This window comes from Verticillium alfalfae, genomic scaffold (genome assembly GCF_000150825.1).
Source record: "Verticillium alfalfae VaMs.102 supercont1.1 genomic scaffold, whole genome shotgun sequence".
Classification (NCBI taxonomy): Eukaryota; Fungi; Ascomycota; class Sordariomycetes; order Glomerellales; family Plectosphaerellaceae; genus Verticillium; species Verticillium alfalfae.
The window spans coordinates 899,974-910,021 of NW_003315038.1; the positions used below are offsets into that span (position 1 = coordinate 899,974).

General features: G+C 55.3%; 5 protein-coding genes across 5 annotated transcripts in view; 2 read left to right on the forward strand and 3 right to left on the reverse strand.

Moving 5' to 3' along the window:
* VDBG_00287 (serine/threonine-protein kinase BUD32) overlaps positions 1–325 on the forward strand; it is a gene marked incomplete at both ends in the record, with an annotated part of 687 nt that extends 362 nt beyond the window's left edge. Inside the window, one exon of the mRNA XM_003008560.1 lies at positions 66–325. Within this exon, the coding sequence (XP_003008606.1) occupies positions 66–325 (260 nt within the window). The remainder of the gene's footprint in view (positions 1–65) is intronic.
* A 388-nt stretch (positions 326–713) lies between these two features.
* Positions 714–2,330, reverse strand: VDBG_00288 (conserved hypothetical protein; the record flags this gene model as incomplete). The annotated part of the gene is made up of 3 exons (XM_003008561.1): positions 714–1,468; positions 1,528–1,977; positions 2,243–2,330. The coding sequence occupies 3 exons, from the start codon at positions 2,328–2,330 to the stop codon at positions 714–716; spliced, it is 1,293 nt and encodes a 430-aa protein (XP_003008607.1).
* Positions 2,331–4,551: 2,221 nt separating this feature from the next.
* On the reverse strand, positions 4,552–6,297 carry VDBG_00289 (conserved hypothetical protein; the record flags this gene model as incomplete). Its single annotated transcript, XM_003008562.1, has 1 exon — positions 4,552–6,297. The coding sequence occupies one exon, from the start codon at positions 6,295–6,297 to the stop codon at positions 4,552–4,554; it is 1,746 nt and encodes a 581-aa protein (XP_003008608.1).
* A 1,178-nt stretch (positions 6,298–7,475) lies between these two features.
* Positions 7,476–8,760, reverse strand: VDBG_00290 (60S ribosomal protein L10; the record flags this gene model as incomplete). Its single annotated transcript, XM_003008563.1, has 3 exons — positions 7,476–8,039; positions 8,101–8,485; positions 8,686–8,760. 3 exons carry the CDS (start codon positions 8,728–8,730, stop codon positions 7,801–7,803), a joined length of 669 nt encoding a protein of 222 aa, XP_003008609.1.
* A 255-nt stretch (positions 8,761–9,015) lies between these two features.
* Positions 9,016–10,029, forward strand: VDBG_00291 (60S ribosomal protein L30; the record flags this gene model as incomplete). Its single annotated transcript, XM_003008564.1, has 5 exons — positions 9,016–9,143; positions 9,282–9,424; positions 9,482–9,531; positions 9,703–9,738; positions 9,795–10,029. 5 exons carry the CDS (start codon positions 9,103–9,105, stop codon positions 9,855–9,857), a joined length of 333 nt encoding a protein of 110 aa, XP_003008610.1.
* Between the last annotated feature and the right edge of the window lie 19 nt (positions 10,030–10,048).

Sequence of the window (10,048 nt, forward strand, 5' to 3'; positions counted from 1 at the left end):
CTGCGGCGCCGTCCAGCCAGCGACGGCAACAGCGGCGACCGGGGCCGAGATTGGACCCGAGGCAGGCGTGGACTGTGCGTTGCAGGGCGACGTTGTTCTCATCGACTTTGGTCTCGCCTATCAAAATTCCATGGACGAGGACCGTGCCGTCGACCTGTACGTCTTGGAGCGGGCTTACGGCAGCACCCACCCCCGCGCTGAATCTCTCTTCCCCGAGTTGCTGGAGGGCTACAAGGAGGCTTTGCCTGCGAAGCAGTCGACCTTGGTTCTGCGCAAGCTGGAAGACGTCCGCATGAGGGGCCGCAAGAGGAGCATGGTCGGCTGAAGAGGTCCCGGCCGCACACGTCCATTCTTAATTAAAAACAAAAGCGAATGTGATACCCTTGAATGACGCTACCTATATGCCATGTTAAGCACCGTCCACATGCGAGATGAAACGTATATTCTGTGATATTATGTTCTGTCAAAGGCTAACCGCTGCGATGAGGATGCACTCGATATGCACTGTGGTCCGCCCCAATACCTAACGCCATATGCCTTCGGGCAGGTAGTCAGTACCCTATCCCATGCCAATATTCACCCATACTCAACGCCGTCCCGGCCATTTTCGTCAACAATGGTGGCCCAAAAACAAACACTGTCTGACAAAAGGAAAGATAAAACAGACTCAATGAGGGGTATCAGATGTTGTCAAAACGCACCTCCCAGTCACCTCACTGTTGCTTGATGCATTTGGTCTCAAACCACCGCGCAAACTTGACTGTGGGAACATCGATCAAGCGCCAAAAGACGTCAGCCGCCCAGATAACGGCGGGGACACAAACGAACGAGCTCAGGACGAACCCGAAATTGTACCACCACCCCTCGATGCCCGTCATAGCATATGCCCGCTTCTCAATCATGTAGCCGACGGTATGCAAAACAGGGCCATGTACCAAGTACATGGCAAAACTGATCTTGCCAAAATACTGGATTGGTGCAGTGTTGAAGAATCTCTGCCACCTGGGCGAGTGGCTGACGCTGAGCACAAAGAGAATGGCCCCAGCAGACTGCCAGTACCGGTATCCTTCTTCCTGCCACCAGGTAGGAATCATAGAGCACAGCCACTTCCATCCGGGCGTGTCGCTGCACCGAGCATCTGGTTGCGACATCAGAACCATGGCCAGAATGCTCAGCATGGCCCAAATAACACCACTAAGAGCGCTCTTCTTAGAATAAGTTTTCTCAAGGATCGGTAGAGCCGGTGCGGGGCTGTGGGCACCTCGAATCAGGTCGAGCTCGGCGAGGACCATGCCGCTGTAGAAGAGGAAGAGCTCCCATCGCTGGTTGCGATACGTGAAAGACATGATGCCCAACATGGTGAGAAATCGCACGGACGTTCGCAGCCTCGCAACGGCTATGGTCGTGATGAAGAGGTAAATTGAGCAGCGAAATTCAACCGGAATCGTCCAGAGATGAACATCGTACGCTGTCGACGTCACGCTAGTCAGCCTCATTTCCTTCCTCTCGGGGGCATCCCACACTCACATGTGCTGCCTCCAAATTTGTTCCAGCTGAACACATGAACAAACTTGAACATGCTCCAAGCCCAGTGCCACACCTGCTCCGAGCTCGTTGCGAGGCGCTCAGGGTGAGGCTCCACGACATTTCTCATGTAAGCCCTATCGTTGGCAAACGTCCTGGTCCACTCATAGACACCCAATCGAAGAAGGATGACAACCATGAGAGTTGAGAAGGCAGGCGGCAGGTAGAGGCGGATGATGCGTCGAAATGTCAAAGAGCTCATTGTCGAAGCGAAGCCTTCATAGTTTTGGCTGCGGATGAGCTTCAACGGTTTGTAGGAAAGAGCATAGCCTGATATGACGAAAAACAAACAGACTGCTGGGGGACCTTGATAGAACAGGCGAATGATGGGCAGCTTGAGGAAATGATAGTTGTGCGGGGCGGAGCCGTAACCCTTCAGCGATGATGAACCGCCTGGGAAAAAAAAAGTGACAGAAGAAGACGAAGAGGGCGGCAAGACCTCGCATGCCGTCGAGGTAAGAGGTGGGCATTAGCTTGTCGGTTCGAGTTTGCGGTCGTGTAAAGCGGCTCTGAACAAAGCTAGGAAGAAGAAATATGGCCATGCGGAGAACGACGACCCTCCAATGTATGGACCGCACATAGCTGGTGCCACTTCTGGTAAGAGACTTCCATCCGCGCACCCCGAACCTAACCTCGATGTCGGCATGTCCGCTCTCACTATCAACGTCGGAAAAGGACTTCTCGTCAAGAAGGCCAAGGGTCTCCTCGTGAGAGACCGAGTGTATTGTACCAGCATGCCCGTTCATTGTCCTGCAATGAATGGGGTGTAGAGGGCAGAAGAAAAGGACAGCAGACAGACCCCGAGGAGCTAGATTGCTGAGTGGTGTTATAGCGAGAATCAACTTGGAGGAATCCCGAGTGAAACAGGAGAGTAGAGGGAGGGAAGGTACCAAAGAGGCCGACACGAGGTCGTTTAGTATCGGAGGAGTCGAGCTCGTCCAATAGATTTCTGGGGGTGATGGGACGATTGTATCGAAAGAGCGGTCTTAGGTGACAGGGCAAGGGGGCCAAGAGCTTAACAAGGTCGTCTCGGCTCGTTAGCCGACGGGGCGTGAATCAAGTTCGCGGTCTTCCCAGCCGTGATTTCTGGTAGCTGGGAGCAGGTCTCTTCGGCTGACACGCGGTCGTTGAGGTTCTCGTGGCCGAGTTCGATGTTGTAGGGAGGGCGAACAGCTGTGAAGAATGAGAGGAGAGGTGTAGGCGAACTAACAGCGGTAGCTGGGCATCGCTAATCATGGACAGCAAACCAATCCACTGTCCGCGTTGCAGCAGTCTGCTAGGGATGCTGTTCCGGGCGTGTTTCTATCTTCGTCGGCCCGTGTACCATTCACCAGCTGAAGAAGCAGACGCTGTGCCGGGCAACGTGTGAGAGCGTGGTAAGGGGTGGGGTGGGATGCTTGAGGCAAGACGTTTCAGGGTGGGAGTCCGGATGGAAAAGGGCCCGCCGCAAGGTCAAGAAGGTCCGTGATGGGAACACTAGGCGTGGAGGCGAGCGGGCGACCATTTACAGACTTTTGGCTGGTGTTTTGAGGTGGTTTAAGAAGTCTGATGGCTCATGAAAATCAGAACAACCTTCTGTTCATGAATTCGGCCGTTGGGCGTAAGCGGCAAGAGTGGCGCGGACGTTGCATCATATGGGCCTACTCTACCTGCCATATGCAATCCCAGTGACTTCTTGGGTAGGTGTCGATGACCTTTCTTGCCTGTTGCATGGAGTACCACGGCACTTCCTGTTCATCGACTGCCCCGCCGTGTCACTAAAAGAAAGTGCGATCTACTTGCCCCTGCCCATCGCTTGATGGCATCAGTCAGGCGGCTGTAGTACCTGAGGTGTCTAGATGAAGCCTCGGGATGGAGGGTGCAACGACCAGGCCTTCAAGCTGATCAGCTCCAGGCCCGCTAGTTGACCAGGAAGCCCACGAACCAGATCGCCCAGCCGACATCGAGACCGCACAGAATGGCGTTGATACACCTGTCGTATTGTTGACTGTCTTCGCCCGGTACGTGCAGTCTGCGTGTCTTCGGCACGCGTTGTCGTCAGCAGTGGGGGTTTGTCGAGATGGAATAATGGGGCGGCTAAGCACGATCGACATCAGGGGGAAGCATGGACACTTGTCAATGGCACGGATTCCGGTTTGTTCTCGGGCCTCTGTACCTAAGAGAAGCATGCGGCTTGCGACAGATGCCAGGACTTGATGGGCGAAAGAAGAAGCTGTGTTCTGCTGCCGATGAGGCAATTGTTGTTGGCTCAAAGCAGTCAAACGCGGCCTCCAGCACACGGTTGAGCCTTGGTTCCCACGCAAAGAACGCAGTGCCCAAAGCATGGCGATGTGACAGGGTTGACGAAAATATACTATGCGGCTCTCAGTCACTAGTCAAACACAAGCCTGAACGGTCAGGGGTAGTAAAAGCTTGACCATTGCACAGCATTTAGCGTCACCTGGCTTGTCCCCATTGCGCTGGAGAACCCCCGTAGATGTCCGAACAGCGCTAAGTTCCAGATTTTGAGGGCCAATCCCCACCTCGAGGCAGCGTGTCCAGGCACCCTCAGGCCCTCCTTGCACCATGCCCTGGCTCGGCCTGCCCCTTCAAGCGGCTGTGAAACGTGAAACAAGCCGTCAGTACCTGACTCTCGCCCTGTTTCTCATGTACAATGGTTACACAACGCTGTCAAGACGGTAAGGGAGTGCAGATCTTCGCTTGCACGGCACGGAAAGGGTGCCGCACACCAGTCGTCAGCTCAAGATCCCTGTGTCCCGATACGCAAGTGTACAACGAAGGTCTGATACTGAGTATTCTGAAAGTTGAGATGATTTGATATGTGATTGAGCCTGCCATAAAAGCAATACAACGCCGTGTCGAAATTTCCAAGGCTCCTTAAAGCAAACCCGAACGCCCCGCTTGTAATGCCACTCGCCATGTCGTGTTCTTGTCCGTTTCTATCTGTAATCGTCATGCGCTGCGTCATCAAATCTCTCCCCAGCTGCCCATGGGCCCAGCCGATGCGATGATGGAACCCGTGCCGAGAGAGCCTCCGATATCCCAATAATGTCTCGACGACACGCTACTCCGCCGCGCTGAGCGTCTTGTGCTCTGGCTTGCGCAGCTAGAGGCGTGTCGCTTCGCCGCAGCCGGGCTTGCCGGTGCTGTAGCTTTGAAGGTCCTACGTTCCACCTGCGGCCGCGTCCGGCCAACAAGAGGGTGATGCTGCCGTACCCGCGCCGCCTTGGCCGCTGAATCCTGGGTGCTGCAAGTGGCAAGGTGAGATGTGCCCGATGTGAAGGTTGGCGTCGACGACGAGCGTGGGGAAAATCGAGAGCGAAGATAACGGAAGACCAGCTTAACGTCAAGATCCTGCTCCCATTCCGACTGTGTGAACGCCGCCGAGGCGGTTGCGTTGGGTTCGGCGCGAGATGTGGCCCCATGCGTGCCGTCGGAAAAGCCCCGTCCGCCAGGAATGTCCATTGGCTGTGCCTGGTGAGGCACCGTTGGCCTGAACTCGGGCATCTTGGTTGATGCGTCAACGGTAGTTTGTGCGTTTGATGAATCGGCGATGGCCTCGGGAATGGCAGGCAAGCCAGCATAAGGCAGAGGCATCTGCTGCATACGTGTGTAGGTGGAGAAGGCGCCAGGATGGGGGTGTGGAGAGATCTGGTTGACGATAAGGCCAAGTTCCCGCGCTACGCGATCGAGAATCTGGAGCTGCCAAGACGAGCCATCAACGATCTCGGGTGTTGGTGTTTTCGCCAAATCTTCTGCCTTTGGTGTTGTTGACATATCATCTTCTGGAAGTGCTTCGCCAAGGAGGATTGCAAGCATCCGCTCATCAATGCCGATGAGGTCGCGAATGACCTTGCGTGTGAGCCGGGCGAAGAAGCCACTGTCTTCGTCGCTGTCAGGAGACGCCTCTTCATGCCAATCCATACTGTCAGGCTCTGCCAGGTCAACTGTGGTCCTTTCCCTTTCGGCGGGAGATGATGTTGAATTTCCCATCATCTGACTTTGTGGCCGCGCCGAAGACTGTGATTTCCTCCTGCGTCTTGTCTCCTTGTGGATTTCTTCGAGCAAGACTCGGCTCTGCTCTAGTCGCCAAGCCTCTATTCTCTGTATCTTGTGTGCTTGTTGGTCTTCTTCTTGCTGCAGTTGCAACTCGGCCATGTCCAGACTCTCCCGTCTCCTCCGTGTTCGCCTGGGGTTGAACTGCTCGAACGCATACAGATGGTCTTGGACTTCGGGTCCGACCGGGTGGTCAAGCCTGAAGGAGCCGAGCCCATCATGTGTTGGCAGCACAGGAGCGGCATGTTGAGAACTGTCCACATGTTGGTAGGCACTTGCAAATGTGCGAAAGTCGGGCAGGTGGCTATCCAAGCTGTCAAGCTCGGCATCGTCCTCGACTGACTCGTCATCGATAGCCGTAGAGAGAACAACCGAATGACGGGAGCCTGTGTCTTGGTTGGAGCGAGGGACCGTATTGAGGCTGCCAATATCGCTGAGACGTGATCGTCCTGGAGTGGGTATTGACTCCTCCGCATCACTCAGGTAAGAGGCCGATGTTGTGGCATCGGTGGCCGGCGAGAAGAGCACCCATGTCTGAGAGTCTTCGGGGGTGGCTTGCTCTAGGTGATGACTGTGAAGCCGAGTCTCGTCTTGTTGGTCTGCGACGGGACGGATTGCCCGTTGAACGTTTTGGCGTGTCTGCTGGTGGAAGGCCATGGCTGAGCCAGGCGGTATTGTGCTGAGATGGGCGTGAATCCTGAAAAGGAAGAAAAGGGTAGATGCCCAGGCCGATCGAGGAGGCGAGGACAGAGCAGGAGCAGGAGCGGGCGGTGGTGTACATAGACGCCCGGAGCGGCAGGTGCGCTATCAGAGCGATAGCCTCTAGCTCACGAGATAAGATGGGAGGGTGGGGTCAGCTCAACGAGCGTCCACCGCTTTAGGCTCGGGGGAAAGCCGCCAAAACTCGAAGACCGTCGGATCGGAGGTATTGAGGTGAGAGGAGGTGAGTCAACAGCAACTTTCCGACAAAGCTCCGTAAGATTGAGCGCATACGATTAATGGTCGCGCAAATGAAGACACACGAACAAGAAATGCCTCCTGATGCTGGGGATGCAAATGGTCAGGCACTTACTCACTACCAACGGCCCTGCCAAACTGACACGTAGAGGGGGGTGGCTTGAGCTGGCGATAAGAGCGCTACGTGAGTCGTGGCGCACACTCTCCCAACAAGCAGCTTTGCATGATGTGGTCAATTGCCCCCCGACCACGTCGCGTGCAGTGGACACCCGTTGACGCCTTACTGGTCTCGGGTCCCCCCATGATGTGCCTGGAGGCGGAAGTGATGAGCGAATGGAGTCCCACAGGAGGGACTCAGCCAAGCTCACTGAACCAACCGGGCGACATCGCGGGCTACCTAGCTTCGTACTTGCCGTACCTTACCTAAGACATCAATGTAAGACCTACTTTAGTCGAAGCTTCAGCCAGCCGAATGGACCGACAAGATGCCTTGTAAGCTGAATGTTGCCACAGACTGTACCGCCGCACAGCTCTACAGACTCAGGAAAAAGTCTTGCCCAGACTGTCGGTGACTGCCTCCCGCGGGCCACTGTCATGTTTTTGGGCCTACCAAGACGCGCGAATCAGCGTTTCAAACGAGCAAATACAACGTCCAAAGAATCTTGGCAACCATGCTGCTCTTTCCAGAAAGCAGGTGGGCATAGCAGGCGATGAGCGGAGTATGACCTGGGGTTGAGCACCTGAATCGCGATCACGTCACCGCATCATGTCGCGAGGTCATGTGGTTGGGTAAACTAGGTACCTGCCGTCGTCAACTGCTGATTCGCCATTGCTAGGTAAGCTTAAAGCAGTAACAAGTGGCTGCGAGTGAGGCTGCACAGTGTAACAAGCTCTTCCTATTGATCCAGTGATTCCTGAACATTATACAAGTTAACGTTTCTGTGATGACCCTGCTGTTCACCAATCTTTCAATAAAAGCGCCGTACTATGTTTCGAAATCTGCACTTTGGCGTCGCGATCATAGCCAGGATTATTGAGGCGACCATCACAAAGGCGACATGGGACATCTCTGGTCATGGGAATGCAGATGATCAAATTCCTATCTGGGCCCTACCGTAGCAAGGTCCCAAACGGGACGTGCTTTCACTCTAGACGCCAATCCTTAGAAACCCATTCATCACCCAGACGTTTCGACAACATCCTCTATGCCTCGGTCTCGGCGAAGGCATCGGGGAAGCGGCGGATGTTCTGGGCCAGGTTGCCGTGGTTGGCAAGGAACTGGACGTAGGCACCGTCGACCTTGACGCGGCCGGCAGCCTTCTTCTCGAGGTACTCCTCACGACGGAGGGGAGTGAAGCCCCAGTTCTTGGAGATAATGATCTTCTGGCGACCGGGGAACTTGTACTGCGAGCGGCGGAGGGCCTCAAGAGCGACGGCACGGTCTGTGGTTTGTTAGCGCCAGCCTTCAGTGCAACGTCGATGGACATGGGGGCTCAAACATACGGGAATCCTTGCAGCGGACGCTCATGATGATCTGGCCGATGTTGACACGGGCGACAGTGCCGTTGGGCTTGCCCCAGGCACCACGCATACCGGTCTGCAATCTATCGGCACCAGCGCACGACAACATCTTGTTGATGCGGACGACGTGGAAGGGGTGAGCGCGGACGCGGAGGTGGAAGGCTTCCTTGCCGGCAGTCTTGACGAAGTACTTGTTGGCGCAAATACGGGCGGCCTCAAGAGCCTCGGAGCTCAGCTGCTCGTACTCGTTCGACACCATGTGGATGCAGAGGGGGAAGTCGTCGACATTGGCGCGCTTGCGACCGAGGTCGAAGATGCGAATCTTAGGGTCGGGGACACCACGGTTGAACCGCGACTTAGGGTACGGCTGGAAAGAAGGTCAGTACTTTGTCCCCCAATTTATGCATTTCGCTGCTCTTGTTTTTCGAGAAATTCCTGCCCAGCCGGACTCTTCTCGTCGATCGCATTTCGTCATCGTGTCCAAAATCCTTCTCCGACGCCCAAATTTCCATCGACAGGTTCCAACTGGGCGAAAATCTCGAAAACAGCAGGGGAGCGGCTGCTGACCTTGTTCTTGCAGTACCGGTAGCAACGAGCGGGACGGCGAGCCATTTTGACGGTATTCGCGGGGGTTCCGGTCGGGTGGTTTGGTGTTGATGGTCGGGTTGGGCGGGGAGAATCGACCTCGTTTTGTAAAACTTGCCCAAGTGAAGTGGCTAGGTGGATTTCAAAGCACGGGAAGACTTCGGGTCTTTAGGGTTCGCCTCTCGCCGCCGTGGAATGATTGGCTGCTTGGTCATCAGCCGGTGGGGAGTCACCGGTGGGGCGCCGCGCCCCTGCTCGGACTGACGAAAATTGCCATTTTTTACAAATCCACGAAATCAGTGCCCCTCTAGCCCAGCTCGCCATCGTCAACCACCTCGCCCAACGCCCAACGACCAGTCCACCCAGTCCGGATCACCGTCAGTCGACAACACCGTTAAAATGGCCCCCATCAAGAAGAGCAAGAAGGATGCCAACAGCATGTACGTTTGACAACATGTCGGCTCGCGCCTCGGCCTGTCTGCCGCAGACGAATTTTTATTGTTTGAAGTTTCGATTTGCGCCAGCAGGACGATGCTCGACGACAGCAAATTGAGGATCACCGGCTGACATCTCTCCAGCAACTCCAAGCTTGCCCTTGTCCTCAAGAGCGGTAAGGTCGTGATGGGCTACAAGAGCACCCTCAAGAGCCTCCGCTCCGGCAAGGCCAAGCTCATCCTGATCGCTGGCAACACTCCTCCCCTCCGCAAGTCCGAGCTCGAGTGTGAGTATTCCTCATTTCGCATTGTGCCTTGCGCATCACTAATCACCACCTGAATAGACTACGCCATGCTTTCTAAGGCCCCTGTCCACCACTTCACTGGCACCAACGTAAGTTGAATACTTTTTCGCCTACACCAAACACGGACTGGTTCCGCGTCTCCTCTTGCTATCGGCCTTGTGGAAGCACGCTCAGCGTCATCCCTCGGCCTGCCCAGAGAAGAAGTCTTTCACAAGGCTTTGGAGGGCTTATTCAAATGGCTGACATTTCCCTCCTTCCAGATTGAGCTCGGTACCGCCTGCGGTAAGCTCTTCCGTGTAAGTAACCATCGTGCCCCCGGTACCAATCGTCACGCCTCTGACAAACATCACAGGTCGGCGTTATGGCCATCACGGATGCCGGTGACTCCGACATCCTTGCTGACCAGCAGGCTTAAATGCCTCGCGGCGCGAGGATGGGGAAAAAAACGGCGTTGGGGATCGGTTCAAGAATAAGGCATGACGGCATGATCTTGTTGGTTGCGGGGACAGGCCTCGCGCGAGCATTATACCCTTCAGAGTAGCAGTTCATGTCACTGCACATCTCATAGATGACCACCGAAGCCTTCTACGTACTCTGTTCGTCATG